Source organism: Carassius auratus, chromosome 16, assembly GCF_003368295.1.
Source record: "Carassius auratus strain Wakin chromosome 16, ASM336829v1, whole genome shotgun sequence".
NCBI lineage: Eukaryota > Metazoa > Chordata > Actinopteri > Cypriniformes > Cyprinidae > Carassius > Carassius auratus.
The window spans coordinates 11,691,697-11,716,132 of NC_039258.1; the positions used below are offsets into that span (position 1 = coordinate 11,691,697).

The window sequence follows — 24,436 nt, forward strand, 5'->3', positions numbered from 1 at the left end:
GTCGAGCAAATATATGAACGTGTGATATTATCAGCAATTCAAAAAAAAAAAAATAAAAAAAAATCAGCAATTAAGTTTCAGCTAAAATGTGAATTATCATTAATATTCAAAAATGGACATAAGAAAGTATATGCAACGTATTTCAGACCACAAAAAGGACACTGAAAGTGTGATTGAGAGTACAGCTGATGAACATGACAGCCATCATTTGGCATTTTGATGGTGTAATAAAGTTAAGCCCCCTTAACAATTTCACATGCCCCCTCAGTCATTTCATCCTGCGGCCTGTACCTTGCTCATCTTGCCTTTAAGTCTGCATGAACTGAAGTCCCACCCTTATTTTACTGTGGGGATGCAAATCTATATACATTGTATATAACATTTGTCTGGTCAATTATCCTAGAGGCGTTTAATATGACTAAATAATGTAACATAAAATTTGTAACAAATTACATGTTGTGAGAAACATGTAGGGCTGTTGTCTAAATGGCCGTGTATTTTTTCACAGTAATGAGAGAGCAGTTGCTTTCTAGTCGTTTTCACCTAGGGAAGTTATTAAAGATGTTCACACAGTTCACAAGCATATGAAAGAGTTCCTAACGTCTAGGCACCGATTTGCTGAGGTGGAACATTATTGTCCAAACTGCCTATAGATATTTGGTTTTAAAAACTTTGAGCCACTTTATTTGGAAGATTTTGATCAGTTTGAGCTTTAGTGTCTGCTGTTGTCTGTTTCTGAAAAAAGAGGCGGGGAACGGGGTGGAAAAAAAAGAAGAGAGAAAAAAAAGAGAAAAAAACCCCTAGCTTTCGTTCAGTGTTTCTTCGGTGGCAGAAGTAGGCCTACAATCCGATAATAGCGTCTCTCTGGTAGCAGGTAACATATTTGTTTTTACGGGGGGGATTTAGTTTTATATTCACATATTAATAATGTATGTTATTTATTATTCATGCACGACTTTGAACGATCGTTTTATAATGTGAAAAGTTATGTCGTCATTTTAAATATCAAGTAAACGGTATAAAATCGAAACTTAAAATGTTCTAAATCATTGTAAAACATACAGTCCCTCAAAAGTGTATTTAGGGTGAAAAATAATTCACGTAATGTTGACAATGACAGATGATGCCATATTTGTGCAACTGCTAATAATCTACTCGTTTGTTTTTATTGATTTTAATGAACTCGAATTGTTTGTCAAACATATAAATGAGGCATGAAGGCATCAAGGCACATTCGAATACAAAAACTGCTTCGATTCCTGTATTCGGGGGTATCTATTTCTGTTCGAAGTTTGAAGGCAGCATTTTCTAAAGGTAAACCGTTGCACATAGAAAAAAAAGTTTTATTTCCTCATTTTGAATGTACTGTACACGTGTACGTTTTTCTTCTAAATAACGTTCAAAAGCAGAGACTGTCAGACCATCTGACTAAACCTGCAAAGCTAAGTTTTTGATAGTGGATTATATTTTAGATTTTGCTGGAAAGCCAAATAAAACTATAGCCTACTAGTGAGCTGTTTAGTTAGAGCTGCTATCAGTATTTATAAAATGTATTCCATTGCATTTACAAATTACTTCATTAAAAAAGTATTCAGTAACTGATCCAAGTACCAAAATATAAAAGTAATGTAATCTTTTGGATTACCTCAAATCAAATTAAGTTGAAAAAAGCAATATCAAACTACTTTTATTTTATTATGACTTTAAAATTAAAATGATTAAAAAAGCATTGTGAAACTATTAAAAATAGTGTCTTATTTTCACCGTCTAGATATTACAGCCCGTATATATATTTAAATAAAAGGCTATGAAGACATCTAGTGAATATACAGTTTAGCAGTCATCCCCGTTTGAGGATAATAATTAAAGCTGCAGTAGGTAACTTTTGTAATAATATATTTTTTTTACATATTTGTTAAACCTGTCATTATGTCCTGACAGCAGAATATGAGACAGATAATCTGTGAAAAAATCAAGCTCCTCTGGCTCCTCCCAGTGGTCCTATTGCCATTTGCAGAAATACATCGCTCCCGTTAAGAAACAACCAATCAGAGCTGCGGTCTGTAACTTTGTTTGTGTTCAAACTGTAGAAAAATGTATATAATAAGCGAGTACACCATGAATAATTTTCCAAACCGTGTTTTTAGCTTGTCCTGAATCACTAGGGTGCACCTATAATAAGTGTTTATATTCGGACTATTTTAGATTGCTTCGGGGGTACCGCGGCGGAGTAACCCAGTACCTTTGTGATTCTTCATAGACATAAACAGAGGGAAGTAGTTCCGGCTACGATGTTATTCCGCAAGACGCAAGCAGTTCTGTTTATTAACCGCTAGAGCGTCAAAAGTTACCGACTGCAGCTTTAACAGAACCAGACGCAATAAATTTAGCGTTATGTCAAATACTAATTTGTTTAATCTTAAATGAAACAAATGTTATCCTGATGGTATTTCTACTTTTTACAAAATGTAGCTGTTATCTGAATACTTAGTTTTTTTATGTAACTGTAACTAGTTTTGTATCCTGATTACGCAATGCCATTACATGTATCCTGTTACTCCCTATCCCTGGTGGTTTGCAAGAGGAAAATGCTGAGTGTCCTTGCAAAACAGATAATAAGCTAACCCTCATCCTTTTCTCTGTTTCAGAAAGAAAATGAAACGCAGAAATAACCGAAATGTTACAGAGACATACTTTGAGGGACAGCATCTGAGTCTGTCGGACCTAAAAGAAATGGAGTTACAGCATGGATACCTGTATAAGAACAATATCCCTGCTTATCCTGAATCTGTGGAGTTCTGTGTTCAGAAAGTGTCTCATGTCACTGGAGAAAGTGGTCTTAGGGCTATTTTTCTCGATTCAGGGTTCAGACAGCCAGCAGACCTGGCCGCTAATGATCAGCCCCATTTCCTCTGGTGGGATTTAGCAGTCACACCTGATGACATATACTCAGCTGAGGAGCGTTTCCTCACATCTTTATTCCCTCATCGAAGTTCTGCCCAAATTCGCAACCAGCCACCCGTCCTTGAGCACTTCACCAGCTCAAAGGCATTCCAGGAAAAATCTTCCTATGGAAACTTCCGCTTCATCTTTTCACTTAAAGAGCTACTCTGGCTCTATGGTGAGCAGTTCTGTGGTAACAAAAGTCCAGTTCTGCGTATGTATGAGACTGTGCTCTACCGACGAGAGATTCTCTATAATGTTGTAGTGCATCCTCGTGACATAGATCTTTATGACAGTTATCCTCGACTGCCCAATCAGGAGGACGGTGTGTGTGGGTACCATGATGGGGCTTTGTGGTGGCGCTGTCAAGCCCCCTCTGAAACCTACAAGCTGAAACTTAAGGTGAACAAGCTGAAGTGTAGCGTTAATGTGAGCCCCCACAAAGAAGAATACTACGTCTGGGATCATGTGTGTGTAGCTTTCCACATGGAACCGGGGTGGGTGTTGAACGTGGACCGGAACAGACTGTTAAAAAGGGTAAATGCGTGTGAAGTGTCTCAGCCGTGTCTTCTGAGACCCCCGGAGACTCCATTGAGTTTAAACGAGGCTGAGTGTGTACTAGCTGATCTTAAGGCCGAAATGGGCTAGGCTAAAACCACAAACCATATAGATATTAGCCTACATTCACAAGGAATAGCAAACAAAAATTATGCTATGCTTGCTAGATAGATCGTGTACACCACTTGCCTTGATTAAACAGCTTACATACAAAGCCTTACTTACAAAACAGCAAATTTTTCAGTGCCATATTTTTCAATCAGTGTTTAAACTGTTCAGATATATATAGATTTGTATATTTCATATATATTGTAAACTTTGCTACAACATTACAAGTAAACTCTTAGGGTGATAAACCTATGCAACAGTTATTCTAACTATCTGGTTGCAGCCTGCTGTTTTTGGATTGTTTGATTAATTATTAATGTGCCTTTGCACTGATCAGCATTATTAAAAGGATAGTTCATTAGGGCTGCACGATAAATCATAATGAAATTGTGCAATCGCGTTTAGACAGAAGCTGTGATTGTCATGCGTAACTTTTAGTGAAGCACGGTTCTGTGATCAGCAGTAATTCTCCATCCGAAGGCCATAGGACACACAACTATGGCAGTATATGGTTTATCTGAGTTCTTCTTATTATAATTTTCATTATAATAAAGTATATCTTTAATGCAAGGCTAATCGACATAGCCTTTATCATGCCTTAGAAACTATGAAACATGTTACCTGCCTTATTCTGTGTAAGAAGTCACATCATCTCACAGAATGATTTATTTTAAATACTGGGCTGCCATTATAAAGTGAGTTTGGAGTAAAAATATGTTATTAAATGTAGTGTTTTCACGTGCTTGCAGATGGAGCAGCATTTACTACACAGAGCCATAGTTCACTGAGAAGGTACGCAAACAGCTGTCATTATCGAAACAATTTATTTGATTTCATAATCGTATAATTATATTCTCTGTTGAAATGAAAATTCTGTAATTAATTACTCATACTTACCTTTGTTCATCTTCGGAACACAAATTAAGGTATTTTAACTGACCCCTTTCTGACCCTGCAGAGACAGCAACGCAACTGAAATGTTCCCAGACCCAAAACAGAGTAAAAACATCAATAAAACAGTCCTTGTGACATCACTGGTTCAACCTTAATTTTATAATATTATGAACCATGACTTGGATTAGAGGAAATTGTTTAATAAAAAAATTACCAATGTCCTTACTACGTTTCTGGACCTTGAGAACATTTCAGTTGTGTTGCTATCTCTGCGGGGTCAACAAGCTCTTGGATTTAATCAAAAATGATCAAAAGTATCTTGATTTGTGTTCTGATGATGAATGAATGTCTTGTGGGTTTGGAACAACAAGAGGGTGAATAATTAATAATTAATTTTTGGATGAACTAGCATTAATTTTAGCATTAATGTAGATGCCCAGATAATTATATAAACTTTTAATAATATATATATGTTTTACATATATGTACACATTGTATTTACAACCTCTACCATTTATTGAGTTATTTTGTACAAACAATTTTTTTTCTTTTTTTTCTTTTGTACTTCTAATTTTGTCCACCCTCTATGTTGGCTAGCTGGTTAAATCGCTTTAACACATTTTTTCTAAAACCTTGCTGATATTTTCTGTCATTATTATTACTTTGATTTTGAACTGTAATTGTTTTTCTTTTAGGTATCTTTTTTTGTTTATTATTATTATTTTTTTTTAGAAATGTCATATTTTAGCCTAATATACTTCAATCTAATGTCTAATTGCACTAAAATGTCTTTTCGTTGTTTGAATCTGGTCTAAATTTAACATTGATCGTAAGTACATTGATGTTATGTAATATCAAGTTGGTCTTTTGCTAAACCAATAAATATGACTATACCACAGCAGTTGGCTTCCTAGTCTTCATCTGATAGATAAGCAAGATTCATATATCCACACCCACATTATTTTGTAAAAAATATCCAAACCTTTTTCAGTTGCGTGTTCCTTTAAATAGTGATAATGATAAAAAACATTATAAAGGTCAGTGGCACACTGTTAATAAAAAATCACTGTCATAACAGATAAAAACAAACCATATTTTGTGTAGGATTTTATCTGTTTTTATCTAATACAATCTGATTTATTATAGGACTAACAGCCCTTAAAAATAAAAATTAAAATTTAGAAAAGAAAATCAGGATTTAAGTTTATAATCTTAATTTCAGGTAATAAATCTAACCTTTTCATTCAGGGCTTGGTTACAATATTTTAAAATCTTGTTTGGCATATTTCATGCTATCGGTTTGCGTTTCGTTTAACTCAAGTAAGTGGTTTCAGCTCACTGCTTCCAGCTGAAAGCAGCAATGCCAACACCATATAAGGCCACTTGGCTCATACAGATGATGTCATCATCACAGTCCTGACTGGAGAGTCTCCTTTGCCCTGTACAAAGTGTGAGAGAAAGAAAGTGAAGGAGGTGTGGTGAAGACTGTGGTGAAGTAATGCTAAAATAGACTCAACTGAAGCTTGTTTATAAGATGTTTTAGTGTGTGGCTTCCAGAGGATGAAAAGCTAGATGCTACTTGGTTTACTGGAAAAACACAGGAGCAAAAAAGAAGAGAGTGAAGCATTGTAACAGCTGCCAGGGACTGACAGTGAGGGAAATACTTCACTTAGAGGAGTCTTCTTACCATGGGGAAGTCAGGTAAGTGCACAATCCACTTCTAAATCCCTGTCTCACTTAGCATTTGTGATGTTGTCAAATATAGATTTTCTTCAGTCTGTCACTGCCATCCTCTGCTGTTGAATGTTTTGTCAGTGCAGGTTGAGTATATGCCAGCTTTATCACGTTGTATGTATGTGCTGGGGATTGTTAGCTACTCAATCCTTGCTTTGTTTGGGTGATAGCATGTAGTTGGATTTATGACTCGGCAATAGTGGCAAGCACAGCTGTTTGACAATATTTGTCCATTGTCCAAGAGCACAGGTTTTTATTGTTCAGTCTTATCAAAAATAGATGAATTATCAAAAGGATTAAACCATATTTTAGATAAATTATTGACTTCTAAAAACAATTAAATATAATTTAATATTTTAACATTTTATTCTAACACAAAGTTCCAAAAATCAGACCGAGGGCTGTGTAAATGTTGCATTACTGTGTGTGCATCTAACTACAGTATGTTAAAATAAAATAATAAAATTCACCTACATTTCAATGCAGATAATTAAATAAATTGGCTTGAAATAAAGTTATGTTCCAAGGCTTGTTTTTCACCCTCCTTTCAGCCTCCTCCCAAACACACACACACACACTTGCCAAGCCAAATAAAGGGACATCAAGGACCCTTGTTTGGACATCTATGTTTGTCAAACCAGTACTAGCCTTGAGTAATAAATATTTTCGACCGTATGTTTGAGTTTAGCAAAGGGTATGAAAAAATTGCAGTACTTTCTAAACATTTAATATTGATTCACTGTTGATATTGCAGCCTCCAGGCTTTTTTGTGAAGAGGTACTGAAGACTCATAATCAGTACAGGAGAAAACATCAAGCCCCACCTTTAAAACTCTGCAGTAAACTGAGCAGTGAAGCAGCACGGTGAGATCTTTTTTTTTTATTTATTTTTTTTATAAGCTTGCGCTACGATTTGCTGTTAATTTCTTATCTTTGACATTGCTTTCATCTTTACCACAGTTTAATGCTCTTCAGTGTCTTGTAGATATGCTGAGAGCCTCGCAAGCACCAGAATCCTGAAGCACAGTGTTGAGTCTAGTAGAGGAAACTGTGGAGAAAATTTAGCATGGGCATCTTATGATCAAACTGGTATGAATCTTCTTCGGTTTAAAAATGTCCATCTGAAACATTTACATGTAGCAGTACAGACGCTCAACCTCTTCTTTTTGCAACAACTGGGACTAACGAATCTCCATGTTCAGTCTAAAGTGGATTACTACGTAAATCGTAATGTCTGGCCAGTCTGGAGTCATTTGTAGAGTGTTACTAAAACTAAATGTATACTGTGGCATGTAAAGCTTGAAAGTTGTACCCTGGAATCTCCAGATGGATTTACTATAATATTGTAATTAAACAACTAGATGATAAATACACATTCTACGGAGGAAGTAATTTGGGATTATTTGAATGGATTAATAATAATAATTAATAATTAACTTATTTGTACTTCATAATTCCATTTCACATGAGAATCTCTGCATGTTTGTGTGGTGACAGGTAAAGATGTGTCGGATCGCTGGTATAATGAAGTGAACCAGTACAACTTCAACCAGCCAGGATTCTCCTCTGCAACTGGTAAGAGTATTTACAGCAGTGACGCTCCTTGAGATTTACTTACCTGCAAAGTTTACTTCCAGTTCTGATCAAGCACACCTGAACCAGCACCTTAAAGTCTTTATGTGTGGGGATGCTAGATTTTGTACTTCATTCACTTACGTTCCATAACAGCCTGAATGGTTAAACTGCCCAAAACCTCCCTAAAATCAGTCAAATGACCAGAAACCAGAGCAACGAAAACCTGAAACCCAGATTTGCCTGGTTTAAGATATTGTGTTTTTTTTTTTTTTTTACCAGAGAAAGAATGGAAACATAATTTATTAACTTCTTGGCTCAGTACTCAGAAAAACAAAATGGAAGTCTAAATCTTAATGGGTTGCAGTGCCTCAGGAATGTAGTGGATGGCCTTTTTTTTGTTTTTTGTTTTTTTGTCAACACATGAATTCAAAATTTACCCTATTAGGACACATACTAGTCAATTAATGCACGCATGCATGTTAATCCTCAGAAGACATTTTTTTTTTTTTTTTTTTTTTGTCTTTTGTAATCTCTAAAATCTGAAAAGTTCATTATGATTATGTCAGCTTGAGCACTGTTTTTATATTCATAACCCTTGTTTTATAACCAAATATAATATAAACCCATACAGCAGATAAGTTTGGTCCAGAACAGTGTAATACAATATTCTTCAGTATAATTTGTAAGCTTTCATAGGTAACTAGCTTTGGAAAAGCATTCGCCAAAAGCATAAATTGAACTTGAGTTTCTTATTCCACTCAAAAGTTTCAATCTCTCAGCATATAAATATTTAACTGAGCTCTAACACAAGCACCAAATGGTTTATGTGAGTCAACCACCTTGTGACAATCACTCATCGCTGCAATACACACCGTTTAATGAAAGAATCATTGTTTTGTTCTAGGTCACTTCACTGCAATGGTGTGGAAAAGCTCGAAGAAACTTGGTGTTGGTAAAGCTGTGGCCTCCGATGGTTCTACTTTTGTAGTGGCACGTTATTTCCCTTCTGGCAACATTACCAATCAGGGCCACTTCCAGGCCAATGTCCTGCCCCCCAAAAACTGATCCAAATGTAGCTGGACACAATGAGAACGAAGGTAGGGAGGGGAACTGAAATAGGATGGGGAACAGCTGAAATAAGAGAGACTTTTACCTGGAGGACCAAACACAGGATTTGTTGGCCTTAATAAACAAACCTTACTTGAATAAAGAGCTTCTGTCTTTACATTTTTAGGCTTTTTTTTTTAATCTTGAATATAAAGAGGCTTTCAGTAAACTAAATGTTGAACCTAATGCTAGTTATACTTTCCATTAAGCTATACTTTCATTGTGGTGATAGTGTGCCTGTTTGTGCATGGGTGATGTCAACAAAACGGTATTATAAATAATTTTTTATGAATAAAGCAAACACCAATATAATCCCATACCTCCAGTGCACTAGGGGCAGAGGGCTGGAGTCTTGGAGATATGATACAGTAGAATGCGTTTTTGTCTATTACCATGTGTTTAAAAGTACAGTTGTTAGATGTAACCTTGAAGGCTAGGGAGGATATCTAATTATGGGATGAAATTAGACCCAAAATAATTAATAGATGTACGCAAAAATATCAATGTACTACATCAATCTATTAATCATTTTGAGTCTAATTTCATCCCATAACGAGTCAATCTTTCATTCGTTATCTGAGGGAGTGTCAGTCATGTTAAAAAAAAGTGAAAAGCTTAAGTTATTTGTGGATTAATGTTTATTGGAGATACGAACCGTTTCAAATGATTCCGTTCGATTTGGTGAACTGGTTCAAGAAGAACCGGATAAATCGAATGATTTGTTCGCGAACCGGACATCACTACACTGCGGTGTTGTGAACGTGCTCACAACGGACTCTGAAGAGAAGACAATGCTGAATAAAGTCGGAATTTTTGTTATTTTGGACCAAACTGTATTTTTGATGCTTCAACAAATTCTGAAAAAAAAAAACTGACTGACCCTCTGATGTCACATGGACTAATTTGATGATGTTTTTATTACCTTTCTGTACACGGACAGTATACCTTACATACATTTTCAATGGAGGTACAGAAAGCTCTCGGACTAAATCTAAAATATCTTAAACTGTGTTCCAAAGATGAACGGAGGTCTTACGGGTTTGGAACGACATGAGGGTGAGTCATTAATGACATAATTTTAATTTTTGGGTCAGTGCCGCTGCTAGCCATTTTGGTGCCCTAAGCATAATTCCTTTATGATGCCCCCCACCCCGACCCCGAGAGGAAAAAAAAAAACGTTCCTCCACGCGAACAACCAGAACGGACCATCCGGAACAGACCATCCGGCACGGTGGGACTTTCTAGACTAGACTAGAGCAATTATTAAATAGCTTTCTTGTTCCCCCTTTTTTGTTACATATACATGGCTAAAATGTGGCTAATATTTCTATAGGCTAATGAAATAAAACCGGCATTTAAAAAAAAAAAATCATTAGGCTATTTTTGGTGCCCCCTCAGCACTTGGTGCCCTACGCACAGTGCGTGATGCGCATGGTGGGAGCGGCGGCGCTGTTTTGGGTGAACTAACCCTTTAAGTAAAGCAGGGTTTGTAAATCGTGAGGTGCTTGGCATGATATTATATAAGTGATTTGCACTTAAAAGTAAACGTTTAGACATAATATGCACAAATCTATGAACTAAAAAGATTAAATATGCTATAATCTAGAACAATGGTGCTCAGTCTGCCTTTTTGGAAGGTGCTTGCACACTTGTCCATAATTCTTAACAGCTTGGAGAGATGTGTTAAGAGTAGCATTGGAACTAAACTGTGCAAAATTGCTATAGAATATAAAACCACAGCAGCAGCAGCTACATATCCATTCCTGGCATCGTCTTTCAGATAATTTTCTAGTTCTAAATTTGATCGTAAATCATGTAAAACTCTAAAAGCTATGAACATTGTCAGATTGTCAGAGTCAGACGTCAAGGTCTGCATATGCTGAATATGTTTGTCATTTCAGGATGCATTCAGTCTGTTGCGACATTTCACATGATGGATGATCACAAGCAATGGATGAGCCTCCTGCAGGTGTGATGATGCAGATGGATGACACACTGTTACTGGATGCGAGCGTTCAGCGGTCTCTCGTACTAAGGTGAGTGGCTCATCCAAACACTCTTTCACATACTCCAAGATGTTACATTCAAGAGGGTGGTTCCATTGAAACTATTTCAGAGGCTCTTGGGGGATATTGCCTGGTCATACCACTCGGGTTGCAAGCACTTACTGAAAAAGTGAAAGTGACGGGACATACGGCCAAGTATGGTGACCCATACTCAGAATTCGTGCTCTGCTTTTAACCTATCCAAAGTGCACACACACAGCAGTGAACACACACACACCGTGAACACACACCTGGAGCAGTGGGCAGCCATTTATGCTGCGGCGTCCGGGCAGCAGTTGGGGGTTCGGTGCTTTGCTCAATGGCACCTAAGTCTTGGTATTAAAGGGGGAGAGAGCACTGTACTGGTAACACGTACATAAACTGTCAGGGTGGTCTACGCTCCCGTCACATGTCGCAACTTGCTTGCCATCTCCTCTTGTGGAGTCAGAAACATCTGATGTTGCTTTGTGCCGACCACATCCCAGGCAGGCTCAATGGGCTCGGTGCACAAGATGGCGCCGGTGAGCTTCAGCGATGCGAGTGTGTGCATACTTACTTCCGGTCTTGCAACGCTTGCATTTACTATAAGGGAAACTTGCATACGAAACTTGGCTAGATGTATATAACCAATGATTTTTGAATTTATCAGCGGATAGTGGTATATCAAAGACATGGGGAAACATCTTCCCTACATTTTTCCGTACTACTTGTGTGGAAATTCATCAAGATACAACACGGAGATTGCTTTATTTTTCTGTTCATTATGCGGATCAGCGTTGACGTCAGGTTAATCAGTCCACAGGAATTTCTTGTTTCAAACACAACCCACTCAAATATGCAATACTTTACATTTTCGAAGAGCTGATTTTGTTCTGACTGTTATGTAAGATCAAGATTTCTGACTGTCAAACAAGACGCACAGAGATTTCTGATAAAACATGTTTTATTAATTTTATTTGATAACACAATTTATAACTGTAACTGTACAATTAAACAATGTAATTATGGTAGGTTTGCATTAATTGAAAGATCGCTGTTTGCATTCATGTGTTTTTATCAATGTTTATTTGTTTTGTGAAAGATCTGACTGACATAAATCATTATCGGAGCAGCGCAGGTATATTGTTGTTCTTTTGCATTAATTATCAGATAAAACAGATATTAAAATTAGTCATGTATTTAGTTAATTGTGTAAAATAATAAAATATGTTGTGAAAATAATGATGAAACAAACTGATGTATGTGCACAATTGAGAAATGGAAACTTAAGATAAATCGCAGCCCATGTCTCACAAGGTAGAAATGCTATTTCATGCATACTGAGTTTTTTACACTGTTAAAGAGTTGGATTCCCATGCTAAACATGGACAAAGTTTCAAAAATTAAGTTGTACGTTTGAAGGAGTATTTCTGTTCCAAAAATACTCCTTCCGGTTTGTCACAAGTTTTGGAGCGGAATTTCCTTATATGGGTCCTAAGGGCGCATCTGACGGAAGAGCGCGCGCTCCGGTATAGCAGAGCAGAGAGAGGCTGAGCACAGACAATCACTGATCAGAGGAAGAGCGTCGCGAAATGTCACAAAAGGAGTGTGTTTTTGGTTGCCAGGGCAAGACAACCCTGCACAGATTAGCAAAGAAAAAACAGCATTATGGGACCAGTGGATGGAGTTTATTTTTACAGAGCATCAACGGAGTTGTGCAAGTGTTTGTTCCCTGCATTTCGAAGATGCTTGTTTTACAAACAAGGCCCAGTTTGACGACGGATTTGTGTATCGTTTATTTCTTAAGGATGATGCAATCCCAACGAAAAAGGGTCACGATTGTGTGTTGGAACCGCATGCGGTGAGTAAAACTGCTTAAAATATCTCTGCCTCCTTGTTAGTGCGTCCGCCTCCCATCAGAGACCCGGGTTCGAGCCCCGCTCGGAGCGAGTCGTTGCTGCTGCTGCTCTCGTTCAGTTTCAGCCTCGGGATCTGATCATTAAATGGCTGAATCTGACTGTTAGCCATGGTTTGTTTTGGATGATGGTTTTTTCCTCAAGGTAAAGTCACAGCTTCCAAACGCTCTCAACGCAAAAGCCTACTGGCGCTCGTGATTCTTTAGCTCCGCCCACACGTCATGCCTCCAGGCGGTCGTGTTTTTCCGGGGAAAATCGGTACAGACTATCTTTCTCTTATGAATATAATAAAACTAAAGACTTTTTGGAGTTATGAAGGATGCAGTACTACTCTATAGGTACTCAAGATTAACAGGATATTGAGTGAAAACGAGCATTTCACCCCCCCTTTAAAAAAAATACATGTAATACAAACATTTTCGAGAAATGAGTAATTTGTACGCTTACATAATTGGTAAGATAAAAATACATTATGTAGCTGTGAGTTCAACTTTCATTTCGTGAACAGTAGGGAACAAGTGTATTAAATTCATTCACCAGACCCAAACATACACAAGTTTCAAATCCACTGGCTCAGTTAACGTTTAGTAATGATAGTAATAATACCTATTTGCCTCTCCACAGAATTCCCACTGTCAGTTGTTTTTCTCCCCAATTTAAACAGTCTCCGCACCCTTGGCATGGACACACTGTTGCACAGCTGGTCGCTGGGCCTTTGCAAGTATGCATTTCCCCAGTGAGTCTTCTTGCACAGACATGCCTGTGCTTTGAAGTGGAACCTCTTTGTCGCTTGGTTTTTGTTATGTCGTGAAGACCCTCGGAGATGCCCGGAAGAGTCAATGCTTTTTACTTTCTTCAGTAAGGGTTGGAACAAAGGCTCTCTCCTTCCACCCCGAAGGTCTATATGGCCGCCGTTTCATCTCACCATGACCCTGTTGATTAAGTTGTTGTAAGTTTCTTGGGAAGCATGATCTGGTCATCAGATTCCTGAGAGGGGCCAGGAGGCTTAATCCGCCTCGCCCTCATCAACTTCCTTCTTGGGACATCGCAATGGTTCTATCTGCACTGCAAAGGGCTCTCTTCGAACCCTTTCTCTCAGTAGAACTGAAGTTTTAGCATTAAAGACTGCGCTCTTGACCGCTTTGGCTTCGGTTAAAAGGGTTGGGGACCTGCTGCAGGCATATTCAGTTGACGTATCGTGTCTGGAATTCGGGTCGGCCAACTCTCACGTTATCTTGAGACCACGGCCTGGATATGTGCCCAAAGTTCCCACCACTCCTTTTAGAGTTCATGTGGTGAACTTGCAAGTGCTGCCCCCGGAGGAGGCAGACCCAGCCCTGGTGCTGCTCTGTCCAGTATGTGCCCTCCGGACCTATGTAGACAGAACTCAGTACTTCAGGACCTCAAACCAACTCTTTGTTTGTTACAGAGGCCAGCAGAAGGGAAAGGATGTCTCCAAGCAGAGGTTTTCCCACTGAATAGTAGGGGTGGCACGGTTCACCCCACACGGTTCGGTATGCGCTGGGACCGTGGTTCAACTTAAATCTGACAAAGTATCTGTAGTATGGTTTGCTATAAATAGCAAGTAAAACAAACTGCTATTGGTCAGCCCCTGTTTTGTACTAGGTGTCTCCATGTGTTGCGATTTCCCCTTTTTGGGCCATCTCACGTCTATTTTTCCACAGTAAGTCTCTTGGTAGGATGTGTCTTTCCCTTGGCAAGCCACTTTAACATGTCTGTCATTGAAACAGTCCACCCTGCGGGCTGGGTACCTCAGAGATTCATGTGTATCACCCCCACGCGGTTGGTATCTGCCCTTGGAAGTCCTCCTACGAGCAGACAGTCTGCTAACATACGTCCAGCTGGAACATGCTACCCAGTGTCTTCTGTGTCTGGTATAGGCCCTCACTCGTGCAGGCCTCACAAAAGGGTGCTATCACTTTTACAGTTCACTGGAAGACAGGCCCCATTCGTCAGTCTCTTTCTGACCTAATGTCGAACATGACCGACTGAAAGGGAATGTCTAGGTTACATATGTAACCCTCGTTCCCTGAAGGAGGGAATGGAGACGTTACGTCCCCGTGCCACATCGTTGTTTCACTGGTCACATAGCTCAGCTCCTCAGCGAAGACTTGAATGCAAGTTTCTCGCACTGCAAACCTACCTGTGATTTTTCGAATTATCCTAAAGACACTGAAAACTCAGGTGTGCTTGATTAGGGTTAGAGCTAAACTCTGCAGGAAAGTGGATCTTGTGAGCCAGATTTAAGGATCACTGGTTTATAGTTCTAGTGCAGGAGGCGGACGCTTTGGATTCTAGAGATCCAATGATTGGTTAAAAGACTTGATGAGTAGATGAAGTATGATGTGACGTGGAAAAATTTGTTGAGCCATTTTGGCAGAAGAGATGAACCGCAACCTTTGAATTCTTACATGTTCTTCTAAATGTAAATTTTGTCACTGTTTTGGAGCACACTGCCTTATAGATAACCTTAACTAACACATTGATGCTAACACCCCAAAAAAACTTTAATTTAGACTTCATGGAGACTTTAAACAAGGGAAATTATAGCAGGTTTCATCCATATGTTAGTTTAAACGTCTGCGTTTCTTAAAATTGCATCTTTGGCAACATTATTATATAAAAATTATTTGTATTCCGATTCTGACATCTAAAGGCACATTTATCTTATTCCATGGATTTCACCCTTTTCCCTCCACTACCAGTGTTTTTCTGACACCACAATGCGCGCGCAGCTGCAAGTGACGTAACTGTGACGTGCTTCTTTACTTTGAATCAGAGGCGAGTGGAAGCTGCTGATCATTTTAATGCAGAGAGTTTATTGAGCGGATTAAAACGCCTCTTTCATAAGGTAAAATTGACAATTAAATTATGAATCTAGTATTTTATAGCTGTATTGTCGTTATTAAGCTACATTGTTTTGGCACGAATGAACATTTTTGTTTTTTATAATTTGGCGGCAAAGTCGTAAATTACAGGCTGTTGAAACGAAACTAAAAGCCATCTTGTTATGATTCTAGCAAACAGTAGGTGAAATTACTGAAATCTCTCAGAAGCGAAAACGCAAAGCAATATTTTTGTAACGTTACCCTCTGAAAGCATTTCATGTTAACAATTTTTTTCTTGTTCTTTTTTTTTATTTTTTTATTTTTTCACTGTAAGAGCCAAGTAGCGACTTTGTTTCGGTCTAGAGACTAACGAAATGAGGAAGAGACACAAGAAATGAAATATTGTCATCCTTATAAATTGCAAGCTTGTTCGAGATGGTTATTTTTAATTTCAAATACTTTGATCTTTTAAAATAGATGGAAAGTTAATTATCATCTTATTTGGTTTCAGAAATGAACATGAGTCGAAATGCACGTGACTGTGAGCGGACGACTTTTAAGCGACAGCATCTGAGTCTGTCAGACCTAAAAGAAATGGAGTTACAGCATGGATACCTGTATAAGAACAATATCCCTGCTTATCCTGAATCTGTGGAGTTCTGTATTCAGAAAGTGTCTCATGTCACTGGAGAAAGTGGTCTTAGGGCTATTTTTCTCGATTCAGGTTTCAGACAGCCACCGCACCTGGTAGATAATGATCAGCCCCATTTCCTCTGGTGGAGTTTAGCAGTCACACCTGATGACATATACTCAGCTGAGGAGCGCTTCCTCACGTCTTTATTCCCTCATCGAAGTTCTGCCCAAATTTACAACCAGCCACCCGTCCTTGAGCACTTCACCAGCTCAAAGGCATTCCAGGAGAAATCTTCCTATGGAAACTTTTGCTTCACTTTTTCACTGAAGGAGCTTCTCTGGCACTACAGCAAGCAGTTTTGTGGTGACCAAAGTCCAGTTCTGCGTGTGTATGAGACTGTGCTTTTCAAACAAGAGATTCAATATACAGTTGTAGTGCATCCTCGGCATGTAAACCTTTACGATGATTTAATGCGACTTCCAAGTCAGAGTGATGGTGTGTGTGGGTACCGTAAGGGGGCCATGTGGTGGCGATGTCAAGCCCCCTCTGATATCTATAATAAAAGGCTTGAAGTGAAGCGCTATGATGGAGGAATTGATGTGAGACCTCATCACAAAGATGAATACTACGTCTGGGATCATGTGTGTGTAGCTTTCCACATGGAACCGGGGTGGGTGTTGAACGTGGATCGGAACAGACTGTTAAAAAGGGTGAATGCATGTGAAGTGTCTCCTCCATGTCTTCTGAGACCTCCGGAGACTCCATTGAGTTTAAACGAGGCTAAACGTAAATTAGTTGATATTAAGGCCGAATTTGGCTAGACTGAAACTACTGATAGCACATACATCATGTACATAGCACATATACCATGGAGACATCTATTTGACGTCTGCATTTACATCTGCAAGATATATTCTTTTAGAGTGTTTGGTCATCTGCAATATTGGACGTTTCCTATCAGATGTCAAGTGGACGTAAATTAGATGTCTTTGTGTATGATTTAGAATGTACGTGAAACTGACATCTGAAAGACGTCTGTCCGTCGTTTGTAGACAGCAGTTCTTTTTCAGATCAAGAGATCTTTAACAGACATCTTGCAGCCGTAATTGTGCAATCTGTAGATATTACATTCTCAAGGAATTGCAAAGAAATTAATGATTCTATGCATGCTAGTTACATAATTTACACCAGTTGCCTTCATTAAACACCATAAATTCACAGCTGTCATTAAAAATACAAAGCCTTACTTACAAAGCAACACATTTTTCATTGCTTTTTTCAGTCACTTTGAGGCATTTATAGTTTTTTATATTTCATACCCAGTGTAAACCTGGCTATAACATAATCAACATATTCTGAGGCTGATGTTTGAGGGATTATTAATGCGCCTTTGCACTGATAGACACAATTAAGTGAAGAATGAAACCCAACTAAGCATTCATGCAGATAATGGTTCAATAAGCTTTTAAAATATAATTAACTTTTCCGTTTTACATGTATGTTCACATTGTATCTACACCAAACATATTTTGTACAAACAATTTTAAAAGATGCACTTTTAATTCTCTCCACCAGAGGTCTATGTTGTCAGGCTGGTTATTTTGCAGTCACATTTTTACTTAAACCTTGCTTATATTTTCTTTCCTTATTATTGCTTTGATTTTTAACTGTAATTGTTTTTCTTTTAAGCATGTTTTTTAATGTTTATTATGTTTCTTAAATGAAAGAGTTTAATCTAATTTACTTAAATCTAATGTCTTTTTGCACTAAGGGTTTTAAATGATTAACTTTGACATTGATGAGTGATGTTAATCACTTAATGTGAAGTTGGTGTATTGCTAAACCAATAAATATGACTATACCACAGTAGTTGGCTTCCTAGTCTTCATCTGATAGGAAAGGAAGATTCATATATCCACACTCACATTATTTTTAATAATTAAAATTAAATAATCCTTTTTTAATTGTATGTTCCTTTATCGATAATGGTAGCAACATAAATGCATTAAGCAACTGCATCAAGGTCATAACAGATAAAAACACAATTTTTGTATAATTGTATCTTTTTTTTTATCTAAACTGATTTACTATATGACTAACAATATCCTTTTTTTTTTCTTTATAAAAAAAAAATCAGGATTTGAGTTTTTAATCTTTATTTCAGGTAATAATCCAACCTTTTCATTCAGGGCTTGGTTACAATATTTTAAAATCTTGTTTGGCATATTTCATGCTATCAGTTTGCATTTAGTTTAACTCAAGTAAGTGGTTTCAGCTCACTGCTTCCAGCTGAAAGCAGCAATGCCAACACCATATAAGGCCACTTGGCTCATACAGATGATGTCATCATCACAGTCCTGACTGGAGAGTCTCCTTTGCCCTGTACAAAGTGTGAGAGAAAGAAAGTGAAGGAGGTGTGGTGAAGACCAAACAGAAAGAAGAGAGCATGCACTGTAGGTAATGCTAAAATAGACTCAAATGAAGCTAATTTGTAAGATGTTTTAGTGTGTGGCTTCCAGAGGATGAAAAGCTAGATGCTACTTGGTTTACTGGAAAAACACAGGAGCGAGAGAGAAGAGAGAGAAACAGGTGGGGAAGAAGAGTGAAGCATTGTAACAGCTGCCAGGGACTGACAGTGAGGGAAATACTTCACTTAAAAGAGTCTTCTTACCATGGGGAAGTCAGGTAAGTGCACAATCCACTTCTAAATCCCTGTCTCACTTAGCATTTGTGATGTTGTCAAATATAGATTTTCTTCAGTCTGTCACTGCCATCCTCTGCTGTTGAATGTTTTGTCAGTGCAGGTTGAGTATATGCCAGCTTTATCACGTTGTATGTATGTGCTGGGGATTGTTAGCTACTCAATCCATGCTTTGTTTGAGTGATAGCATGTAGTTGGATTTATGACTCAGCAATAGTGGCAAGCACAGCTGTTTGACAATATTTGCCCATTGTCCAATAGCACAGGTCTTTAACGTTACATGTAATTATTGTTTTTATTCTTAGCAGAAATACATTTTGAAATGTTGTTAGCAGAAATATAGGCCTACGGAAATGCGTTACGTAAAAAAAAAAAAAAAGAAATTCTTAACACAAAGTTCCAAAAACCAGAACGAGGGCTGTGTAAATGTTGCATTATGGTGTGTGTGAATCCAACTACAGTATGTTAAAATAAGTCAAATTCACCTATATTATCTACATTTCAATGCAGAAAAATAAATAAATAGATAAATTGGCTTGAAATTAAGTTATGCTCCAAGGCTTGTTTTTCACCCTACCCTCCCCCCAAACACACACACACACACACTGACTCAAATGGTATGACGAGCAAAATGAAGGGACATCAAGGGCCCTGGTTTGGACAACTCTGTTTGTCAAATGAGTACTAGCCTTGAGTAATAAATATTTTTGACCATATGTTTGAGTTTAGCAAACTATGAAAAAACTGCGGTACTTCCTTATCTCTATTGATTCACTGTTGATATTGCAGCCTCCAGGCTTTTTTGTGAAGAGGTACTGAAGACTCATAATGAGTACAGGAGAAAACATCAAGCCCCACCTTTAAAACTCTGCAGTAAACTGAGCAATGAAGCAGCACGGTGAGATCCCTTTTTTTTTTTTTTTTTTTTTTTTTTTTTTTTTTTTATAAGCTTGCGCTACGATTTGCTGTTAATTTCTTATCTTTGACATTGCTTTCATCTTTACCACAGTTTAATGCTCTTCAGTGTCTTGTAGATATGCTGAGAGCCTCGCAAGCACCAGAATCCTGAAGCACAGTGTTGAGTCTAGTAGAGGAAACTGTGGAGAAAATTTAGCATGGGCATCTTATGATCAAACTGGTATGAATCTTCTTCGGTTTAAAAATGTCCATCTGAAACATTTACATGTAGCAGTACAGACTCTCAACCTCTTCTTTTTGCAACAACTAGGAATAATGAATTGACTATCTCCATGTTCAGTCGTAAGTTGATTAGTACGTAAATCGTAATGTGTGGATCGTAATGTCTGACCAGTCTGGAGTCATTTGTAAAGTGTCACTAAATGTATAGTGTGGCATGTAAAGCTTCAAGTTGTAAGCTTCAATCTCCAGTAGGATTTACTATAATATTATAATTTAAAACAACCAGATTACAAACATTCTACAGAATAAGGAATTTAGTATTATTTGAATTCATTAATAATAATTATTACTAATTTATTATTTCAACTTAATTCCATTTCACATGAGAATCTCTGCATGTTTGTGTGCTGACAGGTAAAGATGTGTCGGATCGCTGGTATAATGAAGTGAACCAGTACAACTTCAACCAGCCAGGATTCTCCTCTGCAACTGGTAAGAGTATATACAGCAGTGACGCTCCTTGAGATTTACTTACCTACAAAGTTTACTTCCAGTTCTGATCAAGCACACCTGAACCAGCACCTTAAGGTCTTTATGTGTGGGGATGCTAGATTTTGTACTTCATTCACTTACGTTCCATAACAGCCTGAATGGTTAAACTGCCCAAAACCTCCCTAAAATCAGTCAAATGACCAGAAACAAGAGCAACTTAAACCTGAAAACCAGATTCGCCTGGTTTAGGATGTTCTTTTTAGCAGAGAAAAAATACAAATTCATTTATTAACAACTTTGCTCAGTACTCAGAAAAACAAAATGTAAATCTTAATGGTTTGCAGTGCTTCAGGAAAGTAGAGTGGATGGCAATTATTATTATTTTTTTAAGTCTACACATGAAATAAAAATGTACCCTATTAGCACACATACTAGGCAATTAATGCATGCTTGTTAATCCTCAGAAAAATGTATTTGTAATCTTTAAAATCTGAAAAGTACGGAGCCCTGTACATGACATTCAGGAAAACAATTAGGCTAAATCGTGTGCACAATTTGCTATTTTGTTCCTTCGATTTATAAATAGTCTGCACGATTTACTAATTCGTTCCCTCGGTTCGCTAAATCGTGTATCCGATTTATAAATCGAGAGAACGAATTACTAAATTGTGCACACAATTTATTTTTTCTTGAAAAGTTATGTGCGGGGCTCTGTAGAAAAGTTCCTTACAGGAGCTCAATAAATTAGAATGTCATGGAAAATTTCATTTATTTCAGTAATTCAACAAAAATTTTGAAACTTGTGTATTAAATAGATTCAATGCACACAGACTGAAGTAGTTTAAGTCTTTGGTTATTTTCTTTGTGATGATTTTGGCTCACATTTAACAAAAACCCATCAATTCAATCTCAACAAATTAAAATACTTCATAAGAAAATTTAGTGAATTTTTGGCCTTCCGGAAAGTATGTTAATTTACTGTACATGTACTCAATACTTGGTAGGGGCTCCTTTTGCTTTAATTACTTCCTCAATTCGACGTGGCATGGAGGTGATCAGTTTGTGGCACTGCTGAGGTGGTATAGAAGCCCGGATTTGTTTGACCGTGGCCTTCAGCTCATCTGCATATTTAGTCTTGTTTCTCATTTTCCTCTTGACAATACTCCATAGATTCTCTCTGGGGTTCAGGTCTGGTTAGTTTGCTGGCCAGTCAAGCACATCAACACCATGATCACTTAACCTTTATTTTGGTGCTCTTGGCAGTATTGGCAGGTGACAAATCCTGCTGGAAAATGAAATCTGCATCTTCAAAAAGCTGGTCAGCAGAAGGAAGCATGAAGTGGTCCAAAATTTCTTGGTATACGGGTGCAGTGACTTTTCAAAAAACACAATAGACCAACACTAGCAGATGACATTGCACCCCAAATCAAAACAGACTGTGGAAACTAAACATTGGACTTCAAGCAGCTTGTGCTATGAGATTCTCCACCCTTCCTCCAAACTCTAGGAACTTGGTTTCCAAGTGAAATACAAAACTTGCTCTCATCTGAAAAGATGACTTTGGACCACTGGGCAACAGTCCAGTTCTTCTTCTCCTTAGCCCATGTAAGACACCTCTGCCATTGTGTATATGGTTCAGCAAATTCCTTGACACGTCTGTGTGTGGTGGCTCTTGATGCCTTGACCCAAGCCTCAGTTCATTCCTTGTGAAGTTCACTCAAATTCTTGAATCAATTTTGCTTGACAGTCCTCATAAGGCTGCGGTTCTCTCGGTTGGTTCTGCATCTTTTTCTTTAACACTTTTTCCTTCCACTCAACTTTCTGTTAACATGCTTGGATACAGCACTCTGTGAACAGCCAGCTTCTTTGGCAATGAATGTTTGAAGGGTGTCAATGATTGTCTTCTGGACAACTGTCAGATCAGCAGTCTTCCCCATGAATGTGTAGTCTAGTTTACCAAACTAAGAGACCATTTTGAAGTTTCAGGAAACCTTTGCATGTGTTTTGAGTTGATTAAGTAAATGGCATGTCACCATATTCTAATTTGTTGAGATGGGTGAGTTTTTGTTAAATGTGAGCAAAATCACCACAATTAAAATAACCAAAGACTTAAATTATGAAACTTATGTATTAAATATTAAGTATTAAATAAATTTAATGCACACAGACTGAAGTAGTTTGAGTTGAATTCCTGCAATTAATGAACTTTTCCACGACAATCTAATATATTGAGATGCACCTGTGTATGATGTCAGCTTGACAGCTTGTGCAGTTTTTATAGTCATAATCCGTTTTATAACCAAATATAAGACACATACAGACATGTGTAATACAATATTCTTCAATTATATATATATATTTGAATATATATATTTATTTTATTATTATTATTTTTTTTTTTTGTCATCAGCTGCAGGAAATAAGTAATACTAGCCACCACCTCAAGAGGGCAGAACACTTTTCACTAGTCACAATTCTACAGCAGCTGATCCAAAATCTTCTGAAGTGGCTGATTATATAGATTGTGGATAACATCTATACTTGACTAAACCTTTAAATATGTGATTGGGAATTTAGGAACGGGTGTTCCTGTAACTCTATTGGTAGCATATGGTGTTGTCAACATCAAAACTGTGGGTTTGATTCCCAGGGGGTAAACACAAAGTGATGAAATCACCAGTAATTAGCTTTGGATAAGCATTTGCCAAAGGCATTTAAATGTACTTGATTTTCTTATTCTACCCAAATGTTTCCACTCTGTCTCTTGCATATAAATATTTAACTGAGCTCAAACACAAGCACCAAATGGGTTTATGTGAGTCTAACAAGCATAAACACTTTGTGACAACCACATATCGCTGCAATACACACCAATTAATGAAAGAATCATTGTTTTGTTCTAGGTCACTTCACTGCAATGGTGTGGAAAAGCTCGAAGAAACTTGGTGTTGGTAAAGCTGTGGCCTCCGATGGTTCTACTTTTGTAGTGGCACGTTATTTCCCCGCCGGCAACATTACCAATCAGGGCCACTTCCAGGCCAATGTCCTGCCCCCCAAAAACTGATCCAAATGTAGCTGGACACAATGAGAACGGAGGTAGGGAGGGGGGAACTGAAACGGGATGGGGAACAGCTGAAATCAGAGAGACTTTTACCTGGAGGACCAAACACAGGAATTGTTGGCCTTAATGAACAAGCCTTACTTTAATAAAGAGCTTGTCTTTAAATTTTTAGGCTTTCATTAACTTGAATATAAAGAGGCTTTCTGTAAACTAAATGTTGAAGCTAATGCTAGTTATACTTTCCATAAAGCTATGCTTTTCTTGTGGTCATTTTGTGCCTGTTAGCTTATGGGTGAGGTTAACAAAGCAGTATTAGAAATTATTTTTATGATTAAAGTAAACACTGATATAATCACATACCTCCATTGCACTAAAATCGAATGTGAATATTTCTTTTGGTTGCATTCTTCATGCTGAATGTGAAGTGTGTGTGACCTTCACATGACATATTGCAGAAAAAAGTTTTGGTAATGTTCATCCCTTTTGTATCATAGACTGATCATTCACCAATATTACTTTGGTCCTCTTTGTGTACAGTATATTGATATGGATTAAATTTACAAATATTCTATCAGATGTCATGATTGCATTCAAAATTGAGAAAATATTATCTTTGATTTAAGTGGAATTTTAGTGCCATGTGCACTATTTATGCTTGCAAGATAAATATACATATACCCCAGAAAAAAAAGAAAAAAAAA

At 37.6% G+C, this 24,436-nt stretch overlaps 4 protein-coding genes across 7 annotated transcripts; all 4 read left to right on the forward strand.

The window, feature by feature from the left end:
• Positions 1-619: 619 nt before the first annotated feature.
• Positions 620-5,401, forward strand: LOC113116158 (uncharacterized). The gene is made up of 2 exons (XM_026284099.1): positions 620-874; positions 2,649-5,401. Exon 2 carries the CDS (start codon positions 2,656-2,658, stop codon positions 3,589-3,591), a length of 936 nt encoding a protein of 311 aa, XP_026139884.1. The 5' UTR covers positions 620-874; positions 2,649-2,655; the 3' UTR covers positions 3,592-5,401.
• A 436-nt stretch (positions 5,402-5,837) lies between these two features.
• LOC113116162 (Golgi-associated plant pathogenesis-related protein 1-like) lies at positions 5,838-24,304 on the forward strand. Of its 2 annotated transcripts, XM_026284111.1 has the most exons (6): positions 5,838-5,976; positions 18,756-19,026; positions 19,832-19,940; positions 20,077-20,180; positions 20,597-20,674; positions 23,578-24,304. In XM_026284111.1, the coding sequence occupies exons 2-6, from the start codon at positions 19,014-19,016 to the stop codon at positions 23,736-23,738; spliced, it is 465 nt and encodes a 154-aa protein (XP_026139896.1). In that variant the 5' UTR covers positions 5,838-5,976; positions 18,756-19,013; the 3' UTR covers positions 23,739-24,304. The 2 variants fall into 2 exon arrangements, with proteins under 2 accessions (XP_026139896.1, XP_026139895.1); XM_026284110.1 differs by lacking the exon at positions 5,838-5,976 and having other exon boundaries at positions 18,678-19,026.
• LOC113116161 (Golgi-associated plant pathogenesis-related protein 1-like) lies at positions 5,958-9,036 on the forward strand. The gene is made up of 5 exons (XM_026284109.1): positions 5,958-6,204; positions 6,992-7,100; positions 7,222-7,325; positions 7,734-7,811; positions 8,716-9,036. Exons 1-5 carry the CDS (start codon positions 6,192-6,194, stop codon positions 8,874-8,876), a joined length of 465 nt encoding a protein of 154 aa, XP_026139894.1. The 5' UTR covers positions 5,958-6,191; the 3' UTR covers positions 8,877-9,036.
• LOC113116160 (uncharacterized) lies at positions 9,956-18,207 on the forward strand. Of its 3 annotated transcripts, XM_026284108.1 has the most exons (3): positions 9,956-9,974; positions 10,820-10,954; positions 16,219-18,207. In XM_026284108.1, the coding sequence occupies exon 3, from the start codon at positions 16,221-16,223 to the stop codon at positions 17,160-17,162; it is 942 nt and encodes a 313-aa protein (XP_026139893.1). In that variant the 5' UTR covers positions 9,956-9,974; positions 10,820-10,954; positions 16,219-16,220; the 3' UTR covers positions 17,163-18,207. The 3 variants fall into 3 exon arrangements, with proteins under 3 accessions (XP_026139893.1, XP_026139891.1, XP_026139892.1); XM_026284106.1 differs by lacking the exon at positions 9,956-9,974 and having other exon boundaries at positions 9,981-10,954; XM_026284107.1 differs by lacking the exons at positions 9,956-9,974; positions 10,820-10,954 and adding an exon at positions 13,258-15,730.
• Positions 24,305-24,436: the final 132 nt, after the last annotated feature.